Source organism: Lissotriton helveticus, chromosome 9 (genome assembly GCF_964261635.1).
Source record: "Lissotriton helveticus chromosome 9, aLisHel1.1, whole genome shotgun sequence".
In the NCBI taxonomy this organism is placed as follows: Eukaryota; Metazoa; Chordata; class Amphibia; order Caudata; family Salamandridae; genus Lissotriton; species Lissotriton helveticus.
Genome location: NC_136070.1, coordinates 1139741192 through 1139767399, shown reverse-complemented (window position 1 = coordinate 1139767399; position 26208 = coordinate 1139741192). Strand labels below are relative to the sequence as shown.

The 26208-nt window shown below is 42.3% G+C and overlaps 1 protein-coding gene across 2 annotated transcripts in view; it reads left to right on the top strand.

Moving 5' to 3' along the window:
* The window catches only part of APPL1 (adaptor protein, phosphotyrosine interacting with PH domain and leucine zipper 1), a 240172-nt gene that overhangs the window by 62476 nt on the left and 151488 nt on the right, over positions 1-26208 (top strand). For both annotated transcript variants that reach the window (XM_078661572.1, XM_078661573.1), the window contains exons 3-5: positions 4203-4262; positions 8437-8508; positions 23556-23643. In XM_078661572.1, coding sequence (XP_078517698.1) covers positions 4203-4262; positions 8437-8508; positions 23556-23643 — 220 coding nt within the window. The remainder of the gene's footprint in view (positions 1-4202; positions 4263-8436; positions 8509-23555; positions 23644-26208) is intronic.

Genomic DNA, 26208 nt, shown 5'->3' with positions numbered 1-26208 from the left:
AGATCACTAGAAAAATATGTACACATTTCAGAGTCATTGAATGTCTACTGAAGCACAGGTAAGATGATTATTAGAAAGTCAAAGTTCTACAGCGCCTCGGGGGCCCCACCTGGTTCATTCAGCCCTTCCAAAGTGGATAACAGAGCATGAAGGAAACTGATTACACGTGCTTCTGAGATTATTCTGGCAATTGGAACGAACGAAGGATTTTTATGGCCATGACTACTTAAAGTATGCATTTGATAATAATGTCCTATGCACTCTGCATACCTGAAGGCAAGCGGTTAATCAAGAAACACCACCTTGAATCCCTTTTGAGATGTGGTCACAACATGTAGCAGATTTCATGGCCGCACCCTTGTGGTAAAAGGTTTTGCGCTCTGTAGACTATAAATAGATTATGTTCTAAACGCAAACTGTTCTGACTGGAGCAAACCTCCCACTACACATCAGTCGGGAACACCATCCCTTACCTTGAAGCAGTTTTACTTTTCAAAATGGAATGGACAGAAGTACAGCCAAGTCCTTGCAGAAAGCCTGCTGACTCTGCGAGAATGCCACAACTAAGTCAGAAGTTAACTTTCAGCGTGAAAAAGACTTTTCGCAAATACTAATAGCTACCCCTAAGTTGCCCAGTGAGATCCTCATATCTGCGGCATGACTTGACTGATTTTGTCCCCCAAAGCTCCTTAACAACCTCGACAGAACTTGACCTGAATTGTTAACAATAGTCAGATATTCCCACATCTAGTTGTGCAAATCTGATAGAGAAGTATCCCAACATAGTCACAGCAGTCGTTGCTGCCAAAGGTGCTACCAATAAGTTAACTCGGGGGTAGACACTATTTTAGATATTTCGGGTTTGTCTTTTCATCTATGCTTTTCTTTGCACACAACATTTTTCCCTCAGAAGTTTGCAATGCGTGTCGTATAAGAAAACAATGGAACCTACACTCAAAATCTAAAAGGCATTTTGCTTTGAAGGGCCTTTTCTCTTTGCTATCCATTTCTTGATAAGTGCAAGTAGCATTAGTCATATATTGGTTGTATGTAGTGCAGAAGAACTGTCATTATTTTAATTGTCCAAATCATTGGTTGCATTATGAGCACAGATCCCACATGAAACTCCTGGACATGAATAGCATTTTATAAAGTGTCTTGTCACTAGAACTGATGACATTTAACAAAACCAAGTTGTGTGAGCGCTTTATGGAGGGATAGTAACTGGTCATGAACGTGTATGGACATGGGTAGGAAGTTCCAGATTTTGGCTGCCACAAAAGAAAAAGAGCAACCATCTTCCCATGAGCGGCAATATCTTGGCACCAGTAAGAGTTTGGCTGTATTTGATCTCTGAGTCCTGACTGCATGGTATTGATAAAGTTGTATGTACCTAGGACCAAGGCCATGAAAAGCGCGAAACACCATGGAAAGTGATAAGAAAAGATTTTAAGCTAATATTGTGCGAAAGTGTTTTAAATCTGTTTCAAGAAGAGTGAGTGTTTGTGCTCTGTATCCTCTCTTGATGGAGTAGGATATACGTAGGGGAGTTCATAAACAAACCCTTGCAATAATTCAGTTGACCCAATACTGTGACTTCAGTTACCAAGTGCCTGGCTTGATAGGGAAGGAATGGTAAGATTTTTCTTAAAGTCTTGAGTAAATAAAACCAACACAAAGAGAGTTGGTTCTTGTGAGTAGAAAGGAATAGATCTTAATTGTGAACAACACTAAATTACTGACTTCAGGAGCCAGCACTGGCAGTGCACCGAGAACACAAGGCCAAAAATTCTTAAGTCTTAATTGAGAGGTTATGCTGAAAGAGAATACAAGAATATTGGTTCTGTATGTGTGTAGCTTTAATTCCCATCCAATCCATTATGCTAAAAACACAATTTTGAAAAGTTGAGACCAAGTGACCTGAGTTGTCCTGGAGATAAAAAGAATCTGGGTATCAACTGTATAACATGTGTAAGTGAAATCTACAAGAAGCAAATAGAGAAATGCATGACTTGTGCGAGAGCACTCAGGCTTGCTAAATAAACAAATGGTTCAATATTTACTATGGGAACAGGCAGTCCTGAGGAGCAGAACATTATCCTGTACATTAAATCTGAAGCTCTAAAAATGCTTTGTTCAAGAACATGAGGCTCAAGGTTATCCAAAGTTTGCTTAGAGGTAGAATATTGAAGAGTATGTGCAGAAACGTTCTCGTTTAGAACCCGTTGGATAGCACAGGGCACATACAACAGCTTAAGTCTTTTAAATCTCCCAGCTTGGATTAATTCACATAAACATTTTTTAAAGGTGTGATAGAAAGATAAATCAGATCCACTCATTAGTAAATTTACGGAGACTGGGGTATTCATATGAAGCCTTTAATGAAAGCTACAAGGATCACTGGGAGCTTGGGCAATCAGCATATCGGACAAGCTCCCCAATTGCACACTTGATTACATTCTTATGCTGTTCCTACATACTTCACTCGATTTAACACATCCAGAATGCCGCATAATGTGCCAAACAAAAGAAATAAACATTAGTGCAACAGATGCTAATCACGAGCGATATCAAAAGTAATTGGTTATTGAATATCATCATCTGCATAGCAACAGCATATTTTCCATATATTGTTGTCAAAATGTATGTTGTGAGCATGTCGTCTCTACTAGCAAGTTCAGGTAAAGTCGTTCTGATCCCTTGTTTTAGGTCTTGGGCCTACTAACAGAAAAGGACTGCTTGTTAAATCTCAACCACACATACTTCTGAACTTGTCCCAGAGCTATTGTTCTACCGGATCACTGACATAATATCGAATACACAAATATAGAATTACCAAAATATCGAAGAAAAAATATAGAATGCAAAAATATCGAATTCCTATCTACAAACAGGTAAGTATAAAAATATCGAATCAAAAATATAGTTTTAAAAAATATAGTTAGTAAAAATATCGAATTTTTTTAAATGTCTTAAAAGTAATTTAAAATTAATGAAATAATAAATATAACATGTACTATTACCACTCCAGTGAGTGCAACAGTAGGGAAAGCGTTGGATACAGTAGGGATAAAAATTACTATTCCCACTCCAGAGAGTGCAACAGTAGGGAAAGCGTTGGATAGCGTTGGGGTAAAAATTATTATTCCAACTCCAGAGAGTGCAACAGTAGGAAGCGTTGGATAGCGTAGAGGTAAACATTACTATTCCCACTCCAGAGAGTGCAACAGTAGGGAAAGCGTTGGATAGCGTAGGGGTAAAAATTACTATTCGATACTAAATTACTTACCTTCAATTCGATATTTTTCACCACTATATTCTGTCCATTCGATATTTTGTCCATTCTATATTTTGACTTCGATATTTTGGTAATTCTATATTTTGAATTCGATATTTTGTCTTGTTACCGTTCTACCTCTAAACTCAACCCTGCCCATCCTTACATGATGGCACCTCTATAGTGAGCAAAGCCACATGTCCTATCTCTTTCTGCACATTCTGTTGCTCTTAGGCCTTTCACGTCAGCTAATGCCATGGTGCTGCCAATGTAATTTTCACCTCCATAGAAGCTATGGCCATTCATGCTGCAGTGAACAATTAGAATTTTTAACAACTTTGCCGCTACTGCAAAAGTGATACCAAAGGTGGGAAAGGACCCAACCAACTCATTTCATTATTGAGTGCTGCAGTACAGGTCTTCACTAAGGTCTTGGCTCCCTGGTTGGAGGCCATTGTCCCATTTGGTTAATCAAATTAGACAGGATTAATTGCCAAAAGACTCATAGGGGATAATACTAAGAAGATGGTGCAAAACATTGATCTTTGTGCTTGCATTGTACACACTATACAAAAAGTATTCACTTTCTGAATTTGTTTAGTATTTGTTATGAAGCGAATAGTGAGAAATGGCTTCTAAAACTGGCAAATGTCCTGCTCAGCAATGCTAGACACATTGCTGCCCACAGGGAGCTAGTGCTGGGGAAAAGAGTGTAAAAAACATCAAAAAAGAAGGGAGCGTGTGCAAAGTTGTGGGAACAAAAGGGAATTCTTGATTTAGAAGCTTGTCCAGGAAGAAAGATAGTTTTTTAATAGGTAATTCATACCTTTACCACACAACCAACCTATTATCATGTCGTCTCTGAAGTAAAAGCAGCATATACTGTAGTAATGTTTCTTTCTTTGCTTCTTTTTGTTTTTATTAGAATGAATTAAGTGCGGCAACTCACCTGACATCAAAACTGTTAAAGGAGTATGAGAAGCAGGTAGAGTAAAATGCATTTTTTTCTGTTGAGTGGCATCAAAACCAGCTTTTGCATGTGCATCTTGTACACATACGGCCTCCTTCTTCATTGGCTTCGATTAACTGTCCTCAGTGGTCTCTCTAAACCCATTTCCTCTCCTTTTCTCATTTCCTCTTTGCAAGCTGTTTCTCATCTGTATTACTGTCTTCATTGACTTTTACCAATGGTGGAGAACACACCCAGTCTCCTAGTCCTCTCAATAAAATTAGCTATATTGAGCAAGATATGGGCCTTGAGATAAGGAGTCGCGCTATGCAGTGGTGAAACCATCTTGGTCAGATCATGCCCATTATATCTTATTTACCGTTATGTTAGACCATTTAAACAGCTGTAATACAGAAAATGTGCGCCCATGTCATAAACAATTTTAATAATATTCTCTGGAAAGGCCCCTAGTGTGATTTTATTCATACATATTTTTATTGTTTTATGGCCAACGAAGTAACCACCTGGACCTCCACTGCTCTTGGTTATTTAAATTCTATAATTCACCGCTTAGTCCTACATTCTGTCTATGCCATTGCATTATAAAGACTAAGAAGTGGTGTGAAAATAGCAAACTTCTAATATCTCTTACTTGTGAAAAAGATGCCAACCCCTTTTACTCATACAATGCAGTTGTTGACGCTCTGATTACAATTTAAAGGGTCGATGATTAGGATCAGGACAGTGTTAGTCATCATAATACAAAGGGCCATATGTATCAAAATCCGCATTTGCGATTTTTTGCGAATCGCAAAATGCTATGTATGTAGGATTTGCAATACATTTTGCGAATCCTACATATTTCTTAATTGCTAATCTCAAATTGCGATTCGCAATTAACCCCTTCCATGCTCATGACAAGGTCAGCTCGTCATGCAGTGCACTGGAGCTGTGCTAATGACGAGCTGACCTTGTCATGAACAATGGGATTTTCAATCATCAGCACTCAGCGGGAATTGCCCTAGCACCAATGTGGTTAAGGAATACCTCCCCATTCATTCCTATGGGCCTAGAGGCCCATAGGAATGAATAGGAAGACATTCTCAATTTGCGATTAGCAATTAGCGAAGCACAAATTGAGAATGCAATTTCAAGGGTGCAGAGGTGTCAAAAGGACACCCTGTTGCACCCCTGAAATAAGCATGGGTGCACATGTGGTGCACACATGCCCTAAGGGCATGTATGTGCTTCACATTGCACTTTGCAAAATGCAAAAAGGTGCATTTTTCAAAGAAATCGCAAATTACCACCAACTTGAAGTTGGTGGTAATTTGCGATTCTTTAAGGCCAAATTGCACTATTTTGTGCTTCTTTCATTTAAGGAATCGCAAAATTTGAGATTCCTTAAATGCAATTGCTAAAAATAAGGAATAGCAAATGTAGCGATTCCTTATTTTGCAGGCAGATTTGCCTCATACATACCACAAAGCAAAATTGCGATCGCAAACACCAAAATTCTGCGAATCTCGGTATTTGCGATCGCAATTTTGCTTAATACATATGGCCATATGGTCACGGTGCCAATTTGCAAGCCTTCCCAAGACAAAAATTCAAGCCAAACCCAGAACGTTTTTTGAAAGTATAAGTTCATTGCAGAAGGCAAACAGTCTCTAGTCAAGTCAGTGCAATCAATCAGTAGAATGTCATAGTCATAAAGTAAGATTAAAATACGTCAGACTCTAAATAAGTAAGAGCCAGAAACAAAATATTGTTCGGCAAGAGTACTGACATATAGTCTGGCTGCAAAGAAAGAGGTAAAAAGACTGACACACATAGCCAAAATAAAGCATTTTATAGGGGTTTAGGCAGTCACACACAACATGGCGTGAAATAGGCTGGATTGACAAAGACGTGAACTTGAATGTACCAATGATTCTTCGAATATACAAGATACATCAAATAAGTTGCATCTAGTAAACACCTAATTTGCTGCTTATTAATATGTTTTGCGTGCTTCGAAAATGAAGGAAATGTCAGTACCTATGAAATTTAACAAACAGTTACACGTTTATGGCATGAATGGCTCTTTCCTTGCCTAGGCAAAGGACCTTGAATTCTGCTACAACAGGAACATCCTGGACATGACTTCCTATAAAGAATGCAAATTAATACAATCGTGATTTGATCAGCAAACAGGCACAGTGGAAAGAGCTTCTATTTTGCTTATTTTTCTAAAATGGGAAAGCATACAGAGAGACATCCACGTGTGTTCATGTAAAACTTAGAGAAGTGCACATTTCTTTCTACGAATATGAATAGATGTCAGTGCAAGCAGGCTAGGGCCTTGTCATGACAATGTATGCACACCTGAATTAAGCATTTTTTTCTCAGTGTTTTATATAGCACGAACTTGACCCGAAGGTATCGGATATCTGAGCGCTTTACATGAGCACCAGTTGCATTACACAAGCAGACATTTATTTTTGTTAGGTACTGAGAGATTACGCGATGTGCCCCAGAATAAAGATCACAGATGTTTTGCGTCGTTACCGAGACTCCAACCCGGTTCCCCAGATTTGAGGGCGACCACCCTAGCCATTAGGCCACACCCTCTCCCCTAATTACTTTCAAATGATTAAAAACGCTCCTAAAGTTCCTAATTTATTTGTTTCACAAGTCCCCAGCATCTCCATTTCCTTTTTGCTTTAAGTTGATGTTTTATGGCTGCCCCCAGCAGGTTTAGGGCCAGTGCATTGCTGGTGTAGGCCCCGTTCTTGTAGAAGTTATTCACAGTGTCAGTCTGCATCTGAATGTGTAATGCCTGCTGCCTTCAAGAGTAAGCTTTCAAGTTAGGTGCCTAAAGGGATTAACTTAGATATTACTTTGAAGTGCAGGTTTCTTTTTTTATTCTTTATTATTAAACAGTTGCTCAGCATACACAGACAGGTTATTTATGCAATATTACCATTAATACAGCAAGAAAAGGAGCATAACACGTTTCTGAAATCCGTTCAAATCAAAGCATATTGTACAATAGTCACTGCAGGGCATGGTTCAGAGTATGTTCTAGCTCCTTGCACTTGCCTAGCACTAAGGTCCCCACGGCACCCATTTATAGTCCTCTGTACTCCGCTCACGGGTCCCAGACCTTCTCCCACTTTTTAGGGTAGCCCCGTCTTTGGTAAATCACCCTCCGCCTGCTGTAAAGTGCAGTTTTTATGCTAAAGACTGAGAAGTAAGTGGCCCAACTCAAACAGTACATTCTACAAAGCTTTTATTTCGCCCCTAGTGAAAAAACGTAAACAATACATAGATTGAATGCACCTCCTAATAATCTATATTATTGTTTTCAGTCTTTAACCCCTTCCATGCTGATGACGGCCCCCGGCCGTCATGCATCACGGTGGGCGTGTGCTGATGACGGCTGGGGGCTGTCATGAACCCGCCCACTCAATAAAACTGCCGCACAGGCGCAGAATCGCAGCCGCGCCCAAGGGGTTAAGCATAATTGAACAAAAAAGCAAACACATGAAAGATATCCTAGGGATCACTTTCATTCAAAATGACAATATATTCAGACATCCTTTCCATACTTCAATGCATACCCAAAATTATGTGTCTATGTCATGAAAAGTCTTCTGATGTGAATAGATAATTTCTAATAATCAGAAATTGAACAGTCAATTTGCTGTACACATTCTCAACTAAAGTATTTGCACGTGCAAGTAGGTAAAGAGCACAGGCTGAGTCTTTGTGGGTATTTTCAAACTGCTCACTGACCCCTTCCCACCCTGAAAATGGTCAGATTTATTTCTACCAAAGACAGCAACTGAACACCTCAAATTTGGTGACTCTACAGTTCCTTGACGGGGGTGGGGGGCAAATATTTTCCACATGGAGAGAAAAAATAAAAATGATCTAATCATGCTGTTGTTCAAAGGTGGAAACATTTCACCTAGGCTAACTGTACAATGTGTGTCAAGTTACCCAAGTGGAAATGCCTCTGTATTGTCACATACAGAAATTCTCAAGGGTTTTCCAGGAATTTCCCGAGAATTCTGTGACTGCTGTACTTTTTGAAAGATTTGTGATTTCCAGAAAGTCATAATTCTATATGAATGTAAGATCCTGGACTTTGAATGTAGATTTACGACTTGAGCATATTAGTTATTATTGCTAACTATATATATATTTTTTTAATTATTTGCAGCGCTTTCCATTAGGGAGTGATGATGAAGTTATGAGTTCCACCCTTCAACAATTTGCAAAAGTGATTGATGAGGCAAGTGCTGAATGTTCCAATGATTTTGTAAAGTATTTGTTCAAAGCTGCTCATTAAAAGTTGTTCATTTTGTTCTTGTGCTTTATTGTACCTTTATTACCTCCTTTCTTGGCTTCCAGGAGTTGCTTACCAGCGCCTATATTAAGGAACTATTCTCCATGAAAGTTAATGCACTTACTGAACTGTTGTATGGTCATTAATTAGATAAACATGATCATCAGTAAGTTACAACGCTCTTAAAGAAAACCGTCCCTGTACATAATGTAGTAGGTTACACGTGTGACTCGAATAGTGCTTCCCAAACTCAGCTATCAACAAATGGTGCCCATATACCGCCATATGGTAGAGCTTGATACTCCTCTTTTTTTTACATTGTTCACCTAATTACAGAGATTGCCAATAACTGCCAAGGGTTACACATTTACCTACCTCTTTTTGTCTATTACTTGAGTGTTCTCCCTTTGCTACAGAATTTGTTTAAAATCACAGTTCTTAAATTAACCAAGGTTCGGTCCAGTGTTGAATCAAAGAATGTCTTTATTTTATTTGTAGTGTATTGTTTTAGCCTTTTTAGACTTTAAGATCATGGTCCTTAAATAATTACACTTATACAAGTGTCCCATTATGCATGATTATATAGGAATGACTGAAAGATAACACTTGGGGATCAGAAAAGGTTCTTTACCTTCAGACGTTTTTCATTTTTAAAATTCTTACAGTATTTCCTGTGGGTTACTTCATTGTTCAGTTCTCCAGTTTGAAGAGTGACTTTGTGGATCAGGAGACCTGGCCCCGCACCTTCACCCGCTTTCACATATATCCCAGCCCATCACAGCCTCACCTGAGCCAACCATGGGAGGTCACTCGACATCCATGAGTTTCTTTGAAGGAGGCCATCCCTTCCTGGTGTGGCTTTGACTAACGTTTCCCACTTGACTCTCCGTAAGGGCCAAACAACTCACGTGCCTGTGGGATGTGGACCCTGTTTGAGGCATGAATAGCCCCACTGGCCTGAGCAAGTAACAACCTTCAAGGCCCCTACAATGGACCTGTGATGCCCTTCCCAGGACACTAGTGTTACTTCAGACTTCCCACAGACTCAGCTGGCCCAGAGTGGCTACTTTGCACCCAAAGGATCCGGGAACCCACAGCTCACTGGGAATCAGGGATTTGGTAGAGTACATCAAGGACTGCGTGTAATAAGGGAAAGATGAAAACTTAGAAACCACATTGGAGAAAAATAGGAAACCAAATCCTGGAAAAACTATTTTAAGGAAAGACAATTTTAAAGAAATACAAATAAATTGAAAATCACAGGAAAGATTTTAAAGGAAATATAATTTTAAGGAACATCCAAATCCACATCACTGGGAGAAGATTAGGGGTAGTGAGGGCTTTTTGGGTTCATGGATGGGTGGAGTTTAGAGGTGTGAGGGCTTTTTAGGGATCAGGCATGGGTAAAGTTTAGAGTGGTGAGGGTTTTTTAGGATTCAGGGATGGGTGACCTGTAGGGGTGGGTGTTGGGATTTTTTAGGTTTTACAGACAGGTAGAGTTTAGGGCAGGGTAGTGTTTTTAAGGTTCACTAATGAGTAGAGTTTTGGGGTGTTGAAGGGTTTTTAGTGTTTTGGGATTGTGTGGAGTATTGAGTGGTGTGGGCTTCTAAGGGTTCAGGGATCGGTGGAGTTTTTATGTAGAAAGGGTTTTCAGGGTTCAGGAATACAGGATTTAAGAGATGGTGAGGGGGTTTAGGGTCATGAATGGGTGGCTTTCATGGGTGGTGGGGGTTTTTAGGTTTCAGAGATGAGTGGAGTTTAGAGGGGTGGTGCAGGAATTTAAGGGATTAGGGATTTGGTGGTGTTTAAGCGTAGAAAGGGTTTTTAGGGGTCAGGAATGGGTGGAGTATAGCGGTAGTGAGGGAGTTCTAGGTTAAGAGATGAGTAGAAAGGATCTTAAGGGTTCAAGGGTGGTTGCAGTTTAGGGGTTATCAATGTTTGGAGTTTATACATGGGGATGCATTTTAGGGGGCAGAGATGGATGGGGTTTATGTTTGGTGAGGGTTCAGCTTTTGATACACTTGCACCCTATAAACTTTCTAAACAAACCTCATCTTGGCCTCACACCCCCTGGTTTGACAATGACCTGCGCCTGCTGAAAGCAGGTTGTAGGTGATTGGAAAGACTGTGGCGAGGGTCAAAGGCTTTAAATGACAAAGAAGCTATTAAGGTCGCTCTCAAAGAATGCCATGCTCCTATTAGAAAGCCTAGATGGAGTTTTATCTGAAACCAAACAAATAATGTGGGTAACAGCTCTAGAGCACTGTATTAAGTGATCAATATGTTTACTCACCCCAATGCATGTGGTACTGAAATACCTGCCTCTCAATTACTTTGTAATTCGTTAGCTGACTTTTTCAAGGACAAAGTTGAGACCATTGATAGAAAATGCCCTATGAATCAGAACCTTTCTATTGTTAGCCCCCAATACTGCTTGAGGACAATCCTTTTTCATATTTCGATAGATTTATACCTTTGACATAAGAACAAATTATATATGCTTTTTGGATCGCCAAGTCAGGCTCTCTGCCTAAAGTTGTGGCCTCTCTAGCAGCTGTGTTAGCTACAGCGGCTCTGGCTCTGCTCAATCTGTCACTTGAATTGGCCAAGGTACCGATAGTTTGGAAGACTGCTTTAGTAGTTCCCATACAAAAAAAACGAATATAGATACTAATAACTTGAGTAACTACTACCCGGTTTCTCTTCTTCCTCTATTGGGAAAAGTTCTTGAAACAGTTTATGGCGTTCCTGGAAGAGCATGCAATTCTAGACCCCTCTCTAGTCGGGTTTCTGAGCTGCACATAGTACGGAGACGGCTCTGGTAGCAGTTACTGATTCCATCTGGATTTCTGTGATTGCCCGTGCTCCAGCTATGCTGATCTTGCTAGATCTCTGTGCGGCATTTGACACTGTGTCCCATGCAGTTCTGATTAGAAAACTGCATGGAATCGGGGTCAGAGGTACTCTCCTGCAGTGGTTAGTCAATGTTCTAAAAGATCGATCCCAAATCACCACCCAGGGCTCGTCTAAGTTTTGGCAGGTACCTCTTTCTAAAGGGTGTGCCCCAAGGCTTATGTTTGAGCCCAATGTTGTTTAACATCTACGTTGCTCCCTTAGTTCAGGTTGTTAGAACCTAAGGTTTCGAAATAATCTGGTATGCCGACGATACACAGTTGATCATCTCTATAAAACAGGGCTTTGAGAGCACTAAGCTTCATTTCCAAAATTACATGAGAGATATTGCCGCTTGGATGTCCAGGAACTGTCTCCAGCTGAATAGTTAAAAGACAAAAGTATTACTGTTTGGTAAGGCACAACATCTATGATCTTCCAACTGGTGGCCTGCGGAATGAGGCACCGCCCCATGCCCTAATCTTTCAGCAAAAAATGTAGGGGTAAAAATGGATCCTAACTTGTCTATGAAAGATCATGTAGCCGCAATGAGAGGTATCTGTTTTGTGACTCTGTAGACCCTTAAGAAAATCTTTCCGTGGCTCCCGGCTTCGGTGAGGAGAACGTTGATCCAGGTGCTGATTATCAGTTGCCTGGATTATTGCGATGCCTTGTTTATGGCAGCTAACAACACTCTCTTAACAAAACTTCAAGTTGTTCAAAATACTGCTGCCCAATTTGTCTTGTGACAAGGCTTTTTAGTAACCCCTCGGATTCGTGCCTCAAGGTATGGAGGCAGGGCTTTTTCTAATACTGTTCCGAGAGACTGAAATCAACTACCTGAAGTTCTGCGATATTGTACGGACTTCACCCGATGTAAGCGATTATTGAAAACCTGGCTATTTTAAGAATGGGATGCATTACCTGGAAAGGCCCAGCGCAGAGATATACATTCAGGTATGATTCCTTGCGCTTTATAAGTTGATATAACATAATATTAGGTGTTGAGGGTTCAGGGTTTTAAAAACAGCCAAAGTAATCGGTTGACAATATAAAAAATATAAATCCGAAATAATATCCCCTGATGTAAATGATTGAAATAAATACCTTCAACAAAAATGTTATTGAAAGTAAGACATGTAACCATTTCATTTACATCTTAAAAAGAAGTATGCAGAAGCCAATTTAAAAACTTTCTATGAATTGGTTTCGATGAATTGGTAAATGCCATTCATCCTGAAATTTTCTATTAAACTGTTCAGATGCAATGATTTCTCAGTAATGATATTGCATTAAATAATTTTTCTATGAAATCACTTACAAGACTACATTATGTAAGAAGTGGAGGTATGCAGTGAGTGTAGGAGGAACTTCCCCAGGGACATGAAGGGTAGGTGGGACTTCGCTATGGACATGGAGGGCAGGCCACCGGGACACTGTCACTGAGAGATGCAGAACAAGACCTGGGTAGATTTCCTAAGGATCACGGGGGACGGGCCCTGGGACATTTTTTTTTCAGACCGGAACGTAGGCCCTGGGGAGGTACCCTAAGAGACATGGGGGAGATCTAAGGGTGACTTCCAAAGAGAGATGGAAGGGAGGCCACGAGGAGGTTACAAGAAAAAAAGCCTAGTTTGAACAATGAGTTACTGTATTCTTAATGCGTTGTATTGCCAACCCACTTGAGTAAACATAAAGTTGGTTGACCCCCTCTCAGCAATGAAACTTATAAAAGCTTTCAATTTTATGAACAGAATGACCAATTTTAGTTTATTATTAATGTGCAGAAAACCATCTAAACTCATTAATTAAGAAATGTGTATTGCAATAATATTACAGTTACAAACATCTCAATTGTTTTTTAAATATGTTAAAAAACAGTCCATAAACATTGCATCAGTTCATCAGGATCCCAAATAAAACCAGGCCCAATACAACTTTATGACGATAATATTACCTATTAAACTTTGCCAGATGCAGTAATTACATGTTTTAGGTGAATTAAATGTTTAGGGTTGTTCTTGGGGGCGGTAGATGGAAAGGAGTTATTTCATTTCATTTCAAAATCTTTATTCGTATACGATGAATATCCATAAAAGCACAAATCCATTAATCACAACATATATTAAAAGTACATAGGTCCGATAAAGGAGTTATGTATTATACTTCCAACCTATTGACAATGATGCTGTATGATATTCCCTCACTGTAAAATGTTACATTTTCATAATAATGGAAATGTCCACTTATAAGATTTTATGCCACATTGAGGAGAAGCAAATGCTTAGAGACTATCTACCTGTTTCTGCAGATTAGCTGGACAACTGGATATTGACAGGGGCTGTCTTATGGGCACTGCTTCGTAGTGTCTCTAGGGAGGCTGTGGAGAAAGGACGTGCTCAGGAAACTTTTAAGAGATTGTGTGGGGAAGTGTTTCTCTTTGCCACAGAAGCTTTATTTGTTTCTGCCCAAGCTGTACTTGTCTGTGTTTGGGGGAAACCAACATTACTATTGCTCATGTTATACCTGATAAATATGTGAGTGTCAGAGGTTTGCTGTCCTGCTACCAAAGGTGTACTTACTGCTTGTGTGCGGACGTGTATGTGTGTGTTTGTGCGTATGTAACAGGGTCATCTTAAGGGAGGGTCTGTTGAGACTCTGCCCTGGACTTCACTTCTTTCAGTGCTCCACTAGCCTGCATCAACATGTATATATTTCTTTGACAATCCTGCCATAAATGTATAATGAGATAGTTAAGGACAGACATTCACCACTAGTTGGTGCCAGATGCTGGAGCTGCCTTGTAAGTATGTGTGAGCATGTCGGTGCCACAAGCAGGGGTAGATGGGGCAGTTTACTGTGGCCCTACTTTTTCAAGGCCCTGTGTACCTGCCACAGGTACCTGCTATGTAATGAAAAAATTGATTGTCTGGTTAATAGGTAATAAGGGAGCCAAAGGCATCAGTATCACTAGGTAGCAACAAATGCAGGAGCTGATTTGTTAAGGAAATCTGGGGGGTCGCACAGACAGGGGTTGAGGAATTTGATGCTCGCCCTGGTCCTGCCCATGTTCTATAATTGGAATACCACTGGCGTAGCCTAAAAAGACAATCAAGAGGCTTGCCTCTTAAATTGGATAACATTAAAAATACAGTATTGACTGCCAGAGAAATTCAAAAGAGCACTATGGGTTTGACTCTACCCTTCACTGTAAACACAAGTCACTGACTATGACCCATACAAACTGGTAAGTAAGTATATGCAGTTGGGGTCCTTTCAGGAATGGCTGGGCAGTTTAATACCCAGTAGTTCCCTAAAAGAAACTCATGGCAGCCCTACTTGCTGAATGAAGACAGGCACACAATAAGCCATAAGTGTTGGAAGTCAAATAAGTGCGGGTTTTGTTCTCCCCAATGACATCTATTATGTAATATTAACCTTCAAATACTACGATATTCATCTCCTACAGAAGTATCTCAAAACTAAGAGCAGACAGTCCCAGAAAATGCAAAGTGTGTTAGAGGTGATTTGATTTTTTTTTCTCACCCTTTTAATGCAGCATTACATCCTCCTGTGCTAACAAAAATCGAAAAGTTAGAGTAATGTTACAATACCCTTAAAGTGTTTTAGTGGTGGTTTAATTCAAGACGGCTGTAATGCCAGAAACCGGTCCCCGGAAGCTTGTTTCCTTTCCAGTGAAGAATTGGCTTGGTAGTTTGGTCTGCCCTATTCCCATGATGCACTGGGCCAGGGACAGACTAATTTGCATATAGCCAGGTTCTGAACTGGGATGGTGCAGTGAGCTAAAAAACGGTGATGGATCAAGCCCTGATCTGTTGACTGGGTAGGAGTGTTCTGATTAACTCAGATACTCTGTCCATCACCACCCCCTTTTTGAAATGGTTTAATTCAATGGACATTTTTTGTTTGCAACCACCTAACCACTCTCTAACTTTCCTGAGACAATGATTCCTCTGAATGTGAATATGAGCTTCTGTACTTCCAGTTGTGAGATGGTTTTAGTAACCAGAACATACATAGCTTCGTTATAAAAACAAACATGGACAGAAGGAACTCATAAGTGGGACAAAAATAGGATAGAGGCAGTCAACAAGATGAGAGAAATTAATATGCCCCCTGATATGAGTCTGTCATTTCTTCCATATCCATTCTGATAAACAATAGTTAGACAAAACTTTTTGTGTTGAAAACCTTATTGTAAAATTATATTACCTAGGTTTTGGGGGTTATTTGTTGGCGTTCCCATTTTGAATGGAATAGCTCTCAGTCCACTCTGTCTGACTTCATTTTCACTCATCCCCGTCTGGATGTGGTGTGTGACTCCACCGCCATTTGTTACCATGCCAGTATCCTTTTTAGACCTGGATTGTCTGCACAGATATCACATTTCCTTACAATATATTTAGAGTGGGTTTTGGGCATGTCTCTTCAATAATTGGCTTTTTGAACCAGTCATTGGCTTGAGACTGGTCCGAGTCATCTTGGCTCAGCCCAGAGGAGTAATCCTCTGTCACTGGATTCTTCTGTCTGTTACAGTATCTTTCTGCCTCAAATTCAGTGCTTGCATTGCTCTATTCTAAAACTAAATACTTCTCTGTTTTTTCTGTTGGCTTCTTCCTGACCCTCCTCTGTGTCCTTCTCTTCGTTTTACTCTTGCACCCCCCCCTCTACATCTTCCCCTACCATTCCTTCCTTCATGTGCCCCCCCCCCTCTTTTCTCTGTGCGCATCTAGCGCCTTCTTGTTTCTCCCATCTGCTCCTTCTCCTGTGTGATCCTCCTTGTTGCCCTGTCCACCCTTTCTTTCAGGCAGCTTTCTCTAAGAGTTTCAGCACTCAAGTATGTTTTCTGTACTGAAGGTTCCCTTGCCTTCACTAGGGTCCTGTTTTATTTCTTGTTGAAAGACAGTTGGTCACAGGGAGCCTTCATTATAGGCCTTCTTTTCTTCTACATCATACACTTGCAGCCCTTGGTCCACTGTTTCAAATGTATGAAGTCTCCACACAAATTCTAGTGGATCTAGATGGTATTTCATCTGACCAACATTCCGTCACTGCTTATCCCACTGTTGTAAAGTCTCTTGTGATCATTATTTATTTTTCTCATAAATTCCTATAAGCGGGACCTCTTTATAATAGGTACGTAGCTTCCTGTACTGCAGTTTTTTTGTTTGCCCTTGTGAATTGAATACACCGCCATCCCCAGGTCAGTCTTCGAAATCTGGTTGTTAATTTACCACTAAGTTATATTTCGTCCTACAAGTACAGGCAACAGCTAAAGCAGCATATTGCTATCTGTATAATATATCAAAAATTGACCTCTTCTCAAATTCATTATCTTCAATTCAACTGGTTAATGGTGATGTTTTTTCAGGACTTTGTGCTGCACTATATTTTTGACTCTCCACAGAAACAGATTGATATTCTTCTGGCAGTGCAAAATTACACTTGTTGACTCATTTTAGGTCCTGGAAAAAGGATCAGGTTTCTTGTCATTTGTCTCAGTTAAGCAGACTTTAGGCTGGACCATTAAAGGACCATGCTTAGGAAGACCAATTTCATTTTATAATGTTCAAAACGTACACGATCGTCCCAGTGATTGGGTCAGTGAGATACGCTTTTGTGGAGTTATAATTATGCTGGAAAGTAAGACATTTATTTTATTTAAGAAAGCCACTTCCTGTCTGTGGTCTTTTTAGGTCTCGCCCTGCGATTGAAGGCCAAAGGCCTGCTGTCGCAGAGCGAGTCTTTTGTAATCGTTTCAGGCTTTTTTGCTTTCAAGGACTAGGCAGAGCGGACAAGAGGCTGTTACGCGCACGCAACCTGCCGGAATCGGATCAGGTCGCGTGCATGAACACGCGCTCCGATTCCGGCAGGCTCTTCACAACACATGCACAACACACATACAGCCCAACCCCCCCCCCGCCGCGCATAAACACACATACAGCCCCCCCCCGCCGAGCATACACACACGCACACACATTTCCTACCTCATCTCAGCGTGTCTTCTCGCTCACTTGCCCCTGCTCCTCTGGTCCGCGCGCCGGCTGCTCTGTGGTGCAGTTCCGTGCTTGTTCTAATTATCCGCGGGGTGGGGAGCGGAGCGGGGGGAGTTGCCGTTCAAGGTTCTCTCATCGTCGGGGCCCGCAGCGGCAGCAGCGTTAGGACCGGCTTTCCTCGGAGTCCGTGTTGGGCGGGACTCCGCCCCCAGGCCCCGCCCCCAGTGCAGCGCCCGCTCAGGGAAGAGGACGAACAACAGACTCCAGAGCGGGCGGACCAGCAAATAGCGGACCACGAGGGCTGGGGACACCCGCAGGCTGAAAGCTGCTTCACCACACCCGCGGCCAAAACAAGGAGCCGACCTCTGCCGGAGCCCAGAGAGGAGACCGCAGCCACCCGAGGTCTCAGCTGCTCAGAGACTGCTAGGTGAGGCTTAGCGACACTGGCGTAGCTAGGGGGGGCGAGGGGGGCGGTCCGCCCCAGGTGGCACCATCTTTGAGGCGACCGCGGCCGCGCGGCACTGGAGGCCCGTTGCGGCCACGGCGGCCTTTATAATTTATTTGGGAACGTCACGAACGAAGTTGAACACAGTCAGTGTCCCATATAAATTATTAAAGCGGCCGCGGCCGCAACGGGCCAACAGTGCCACGGCCGCCGCTGCCCAGAGACAGTAAAAGTGCACTGTGAAAAGCCGCGCTCGCCTCCAGCCTGCACTCCTTCAGCACAGTGCACACAAGCGCGGGACTTACTTTGGACAATTTAATTGAAAGTCCCGCGTCTGCACTGTGCCTGCCTGCTGCAGTTACCGAAAGCAGGTCAGGAGTGCAGGCTGCAGCGCGGCCTAAGTCCCGCCAGTTTGAGATCACCTTCTGCTGCTCACATGTGCTGGGAGCATCAACAAAATGGAAATTCTGCTACTTTGCCACTGCTGTAGAATGACACTTCAGATGCCTTCGTTTCCCTTTGTACGAGCTGCTGGAATAATCACAAAAACCACAGTGGCAGGAGATTAGAAAAACACAGAAGAGGAGAAATCACATTTCATCATCTGAAGCAGTGGAACTATTAAGAGGAATAAGCTGCCATTTTACAACCTGATGACGTGCTTTTTTCGGAAGAACATGAGTAGAGATAGGGGTCAAAATGGACGGGGTGCTCTCCTCTAATGAGAGTTTGGCAATCTCGTGTCGAGGAGTCAATTCTGGCCTGGGGGCGCCGGCAGGCAGTGATGAGTGCTTTATACTTGTGGGCACAGTGTGACAGTCAGCTTTCAGAATCAGACAATTGAAAGAAGAGGTGAGAGAAACGTACCTACATTGTGTTAGGTTTAGATTATAAATAAATAAACTAAAAAAACGAAGATAAGCATCAATATTTCATCGTGCAAAGAGCTGCCAGCCCAGGCCTGCAGTGCGTCAGGGCACAGACTCCATGCATTGCGTCCTTGACTTTCCTTTGTTGTTAGGTGTGTTACTGCGTTCCTACAGAAAAGAGACTGTCGGATAAACCGTTTTATGTCATAAGTTAATATAAATGATTATTTTTTTTGTTTTTGTTTTCTGTTTTTTTTCTTTATGGTTTTGTAAAGGGAAAAGTAGGTTGGGTATTCTGGTGGAGGTGTGAGGTAATAAGGGGATATAATGTGAAGGAACAGAATGTGACAGCAGTCTTTGAATTGAGGCAATTGCAGTAGTGGCTGTGCCCTGCCTGTTGTACGTTGTATGAAAAAAAAGCAACCTTGAATCTTGCCTGGAGAGCAGTGCATGTTTCTGAAAGGCAATAGTGTTGTGCAGCCATGCATATGGTGCCACAAATAGAATAGATACTATCAATTTACTCAATACAGTGAAGTACAAAAACATGCACCACAAATCTTACCTACACATTTTCCACACAAATATAGATGAGTGAGTTCTGTTGGACTAGATGGGCATGTTCAGGAGATGTCCTTTTAGGCATTGTTTATGTAAAAATGCCTGAACCTATATACACTATAATTGCTACCACTTCTGTCATTCACCTCTTTTTTTATATGATCTTTATTAATTTTGACAAAGTGACAACATTAGCATTGGCATGACGATACAATCCAACATTGACATTGCAAAATGACAGTGATTTGAATGACTCCTGTCATTCACCTCTTAACCTGGGAATAGGAGGCTGGGCCTGTCCTCAGTCAGATTGAGATGAACGTTTTGAGTTTATTGAAATCAGCAAAGTTTAGCTCTGCTGATAAACAGCACAGTAAATCCTGACCACGTTCAGTTGTTTTACAGATTTTTTAGTTCACTGTAGGAAAACATATGGCTGGCCAGATTGAGTAAAGAGTGAAGCATTGCCCAGCTTTTTCAAGCCATGCAGAGGACCTCTGATCCAACATCTTGGAACTAAAGGTCAGAAATGTGCTGGCGCATTTGGATCTTGTATACGACCTTTTAGGGATTCATAAGTGTTGCCTTCAGTACTCTGGAAAATGTATGGCCGTCATGGGTGACATTGAGTATTCCAATGCATATAATGTAGCGAAGTGGGAACGCACTCCCTCTTGCATTTGACATCATCAAATGTAAATGAATGCCTGGGTGGTAAACCACCCGTAAGTGGTAGGGAACACCTGTCTCTCGGACATCTTTCAAGTGCTCACCTTCCTTTTCCCCCAGGACCCCCCCCCGCCCCCAAGGGGCGGCAATCTGAGGGATAGCCCCGGGCGCCACAAGCTCTAGCTACGCCCATGCTTAGCAACCACCCCTCCGACACTGCGATTTGAAACTAATGCTGTGTGTATTGGGTTTGTGTTCCCTCGGGCTCTCTGCTGTGCGTGGAAGTTGCTTTGCTATGGCCCGCCCCGCCACCACTGGTTTCGTTTTAGTCAGTGCACGCGCATCACGTGGTTAAAGGCAGCAGTTGCTCCCTGGCATGAGCCGGTTGCTCTGGGAAATGTTTCAACCACGCCGTGACGCCGGGTTAGTGGGTGCAAGTTGTCAAGACAGCGAGCCGGATTACTTGGGGACACGGAGAAAGTTCTTTGGACTGTGGATTCTGACGTAAGGTAAGCCCGGACCGGCACAGCGCGGTCAGAGCGGGCAATAATATACCAGGAGTGACCGGGCAGAGTACCAAAGGAGCGGGGCGGGCAGAGCTGGCGATAGTACACCAGGACTGGTGATGACAGTCTGTCTGACTACTTTGAAAACAGAAAGCCAAAGAACGGCGACTCTGGTGTCCCCCAATTGGCAGAGAAGTTCGTGGCTGCAGGGGAATGAGGAAGTGCAGAGTGAGGGGTGTCTGGGCCATTGTCAGGAGTTGGGTAAGCTGCAGTAGGCCCTGGTTCGAGCTCCCTGTCCCTAAGGTGTGCACAGAAACCGCAGTAGCTTCTGAGGTAATGGTTCATTACTGAAAAAACAAATACTGCCTCTTATGTGTGAAAGCACGCTGCATTAAGCCCCAGTGAAGACATTGTTAAGGCATTGTCATTTACACCACAATATCACTCGGGGACACGACCCACTTCACCTTTCCACCGACTCAATTGCAATAACTTTTATTTAAGTATTAATTATTAAAAATATTAACATCCATTATTATTGTTAATATCAATAAATCTAAGTCACGTAAGTACAACACATATTGCGTTACAAATGATATAGGTGTCACATTTGCAAAAGTTATAACTATTGGCATTGTCATACACAATGCCAATAACTCAAACTTTAATGCTGCAAGACCTATTGCATTGTAAATGCTTGTTTTATCCATGGCAGTATGCTATAGCCTCTAACATTTGCCTAATTTCTTAGCATAAAGATTGATTTCTGCATAGCTTTGTTCAACAACACTCTTATTCACCTAGAAGAAGCCCACTACCTCTAAATTCATCATTTAATTAAGCTAACCAGTCTGCAGGAGCTGTCTCACTGTAAACCTAGGATACGGATAAGCTGCTTTGTCTATAGATAGCAGGCCGCCTTTCTGTTTAGATAATGTAGAAAAATGAGTTATTTCTATCTATGTACGTAGGCACAACAGATCATAGTCTTTCTACTCAGCGGTGGTAGAATATTCTGAAGCTCTTCCTCTTCCTTGGAAGAGGGCATCTTGGAGAAGTAGCCTCAAAAAGTAGAAGCACACAGCAGCCCAATCATATGTGCACCATGTTCTTAAAAAAAGGCCAGTGTTTTCATCCTTTTCTAAACAAAAAATAGGAATGGGATGCCTTTAGATAGGTGGGAAGAGAGTTTGAGACAGACCTGGTAGATGAGAAACGAGAGAGAACTTCAGCCAAGGTAGGCCTTCTTGACCAAGGCAATAGATATCAGATTACCAGATTAGGAACAGAGTGTACAAACCAAGAAAATGATGGGGGAGGAAGGTGGGATTGCAGTCATTCAGCTCTCTGAAACAGAGGCTTAAACATTTAAATGGAGAATGTTTCCTGATGGGTAGCCAGTGAGGAGCTACCTAATATGAGGACATGCTCTTCTTTCTGTCCAGCCTAATTATCAACCTGACTTCTTAAGTTTGCACAACATGAGGAAGGGACAAGGGCTATCTTGGAAGACACAAGAGAAAATAATTTGATTTTCCGGACATATCGATATTGATGTACGAAGGAAAACAATATTTAGGAAGACCTAAGAAAAATCAATTAAAACAGTCCAGATGTGCTCATATTGAGGTCTGACAAATCTCAGTGCAGAAGAATGAAGTAGAAGAAGTTTTTGTCTCTGAGAATTTGGAGGTTAAAGAAGCAGGTAGAAAATCTTATTGATGGGATTCATAAAGGATAACGAGTAGTTAATATATTACAACCGGTCTCAAATGGGCAGGCAAAACGTCACATATTGTTTGGTGACAGTTTTGGCAGTGGAGCAGTTTTTAAAGTTGGAACAATATGTATTAGTGTCACTGATTGTCTGGCTGATAAGTTGTGTGCCATCAGTAGAAGTATAAATGCTCAAATTAGCTGCACAAATATTGAATTGTGAAGCTCCAGCTGAAAATTGGCCCATCCCCACCCCGAAGAAGAGATTTAAAGGAAGAGGAGTATGGATGGAGAGAGATGACTTGAACACTTTTTGCTAGAAAGGAACACAGCCTCTGTTACTAAACTTAAAGGGACATTGTTGAGGGGCGCAGTGAGGTCAAAAGGTATGAGGGCTGCTGTTTTGCTTCTCTACAGAGTTATCCATAAGCCTTGCAGTGCTAAGACCACTGTAGCATGACTAAGATGAATATCACCTTGGGCAACATTCAAAATAGACTTTGATAAAGTAAGAGAGCTAGCCAGTGACCTCAATTCTAATCTTCTTGTCTGGGAAAGGCAGGACCGATATCATTGTCTGATTTCAGAGGGTGGCGAGACCAGTAGCAATGCTGTCTATATCCAGTTTAGTAATGCACATGGGGTAAGAACATAAAGTGTATCCTGAGTTAATAGAGAATAGCGTAGCAGAGACTTAAGTTTTGTCTACTCGACTAAAGATAGAGATCATTTTAGTGAGATTCTCCTTTGAGGATTAAGAATCGTAGCATTGTCTTTGTTTACAATGCCTAAAGACCCACTGGAGGAGGCAATAATAGTTTGCTAAGTCTTAAGAGGAGTGTCAGGGTAGTTCAGACAAAAAAAAGCAGAGACCCCCCCACAAAGTACTAGAAGCACATCTGGGATTGGAGAGTCTTAAGAGTCATTAGGAGCAGACAAACTACACTATTTGTAGAATGATTTGACAAACTCATAAGGGACAGGCACATCATGAAAAAGACTGCTGTTCAGGAATTAGTCCTCCTCTGCATGTTTACAAGATAGGAAAATTAGAAGCTCTGTCCTGTGGCACCTGTCTTCTCCTGCACAGTTTTAAATCTGTGCATTATAATTCACCTTAATTTAACTCCAGCTGACCTGAAAAGATCCAGTTATAACTGTGAAACTGTGATTCTCAGTTAGTCCTAATATTATTGCCCAAGCCTACTTTGTGGTCCCTACAAACATGAACCTGTGTCTTTCTATTTTAAAATCACCATTGGGATTCAGTTTTGGCATTGCTAAAGTAATATCTTTTTTATTGGTTTTTTTTCTGCAGCTCAGCTCTTGCCATGCTGTCCTCTCAACTCAGTTAGCTGATGCCATGATGTTTCCAATTAGTCAATTTAAAGAAAGAGATTTAAAAGGTATTGTATAACATTTGTTTAGCTTGAATTTTATGTTACATGCCTCATGTAATCATAAACCTGTACTCCAAAGGCTTGAAGAGATGATTTATCTCCCAATGAGATCAGAAAAGGGTTCTGGATATGAGCATATGTATGGAATGGGGGCATGTGCTTCTTAACCCAAGGACTTACATGCGCCTGGTCTATGAGCGGAACCCCGCTCAGGTGCATCTAAGGCTCTCGCTTTGCCTCACACCACCTAGTTCTCATCTTTCACTCTCTCTCTCTCCCTCCCCTGCTTCTTTCTGTTCTGTCTTTCATGTTTCCTTTTAGCCTATTGCCATGGTTCCTTTGCTACCTTTCCTGTTTTATTGCCTCTCCTGTTCATATCAGCTTGGTTTCGATTTGCCACTGTCACTCGTTTCTGCTTGTTCTCTGTTTACCATTTTCACTCATTTTTGCTTGTTGTCTATTTGCCACTTTCACTTATTTCTTCCTATGTTCCATCTGACACTTTTATTCCTTTTTGGCTGATTTCTATTTGCCAGTTTCACTCATTTGTGCCTTGTTTCCTATTTGCCACTTTTGCTCTTTTCTCGCTCACCATTCATTTTCATCCCATTCTTTGGCATTTTCCTGCTCTTTTACCTTCCTGGGAGTTCCTTACCTCTTTTGCCATCTTCCCTGCTCTCCCACTTCTCATCCCCTGCGCCACTCCCAGGCCTACACACCACCCCCACCCTCCTTCCCTCTTCCCAGGACCTATTTGATGGGGGACGCAGCACTGATGCGCCTAGGTCATGCCAAAGACCAGCCCATCCGTGCCCTGTGCCAGGAACCTTGGTCCTTTTTCCCCACTGCTACCCCACTGCAACCCTCTGTGCGTGCTATCAACCCCAGTCCCTACCCTGTATCACACAACTCCAAAAGAGGCATTCTCCTGTACTATCTGCAAGTTCTCCTGCACTTTCTCACATCCAGTACACATCACCCAGCACCTAACTCCTGAGCATCTCACTCCCACACCCACCAACCAACCATACACAACACTTCTCTCGCTTCAGCATACTCCTTAAAACCCACTCTCTCACCAAACGCACCACAGAGATCTAGGACCTACTAAATGACCACGTACCAGAAGTGCCATTCCACCTTAAAACCTGGATGAACCTCGCATCTGCCCCCGATGATGCCACATTCATCCTTGTCGGTTACAAGATCACCAAGCAGGACAGACCACACAAGCCTGGCAGTGGTATTGCCATCAAGGACTCCATCACTTGCACAACCCCTAGAAAAATGGACCACCTGGCATTTAATTTAAGCTTCACATCACAGCCAACTTCACCCAGACACACATCCTCTTCACACAACCAGGCCCTTGCACCATCTTCGCTGACACAATCGCAGACCTAATCGCTTCCACATCCTCGATTAGTATACCTTCATCCTCCTTGGAGAGCGGAATTTATACCTGGAAGACCGCACTGACCCGTGCACAACAGCTGTGTTCGAAGTCCTAGGAACCGTGGCCTTTCTCAACATATGAAAGGACCCCCACACCCAACCAGACACCTCTTGGACCTGATCTTCACCACCTTCAACATATCAGTCATTAAGCCCAATCCAGTGACCTATGCTGTCACACCAGTAAGGCGAATAATCAACAATTCCTTAACTACGGGAATCTTTCCAGAAGAACTAAAAAAGTCATACACACGCCCATTACTAAAGAAAACAAACCTGGACCCGTTTAACCCCGACAACTACAGACCGATTACAAGTGGACCTTTCCTGGCCAAACTGATAGAAAGAGCAGCATTGGCCCAGATTTCACTATTCATTGAAGATAATTCCATACTTTCAGACTTCTAAACAGGATTTCATCCAGGAAGTAGCACTGAATCTGCCCTCATTGCCAACTGGGATGACCTTAAGAACTCAGTTGACTGGAATGGGGTTGCTGCATTGCTTCTCTTGGACCTCTCAAAGGCCTTTGACATGGTTGACCATGACACTCTAATGTTCGAGGCATGTGGGCTGCTGAATTCATATCTATAGCATAGATCGCCGCCTAGTGTTGGGTCCGGATGATTGCACATTGTTGTCCTGGAAGAGTCTTCGAAGTATCACGAGATAGGTGGCTCCTCCCCTGGACTACAGTGTGCATGGGCATCGACTCCATCCTTAGATTGTTTTTTTCCGCCATTGGGTTCGGATGTGATTTCGTTAACTCCTGTTCGGAATCGATATAAAAACTTTTTCGAGGCCAAAAGGCCTTCTTCGAACCGTCGGTATTGTTTGCGTTCGGTGCCCGTCTTGTTCCAACTCATCGAGTCGGATATCCGGGGGGTCGTGTGACTCTTCGGGGATCGAGGCCCAGTCGACGCAGCAAGACTTTCGACGGCATGGAACGGAGTCCGTTCAAGCACTGTCCCGTGTGTGGATCCAAGTACCCACACATCGATGTCCACCCAGTCTGCAACAAATGCCTGTCGCCGGACCACGACGAGGCCAACTGTATGGCCTGTTCCAGGTTTCGTTCCAAGAAAACGATCAAGCTTCGGCGCGCAGCGCAACTCG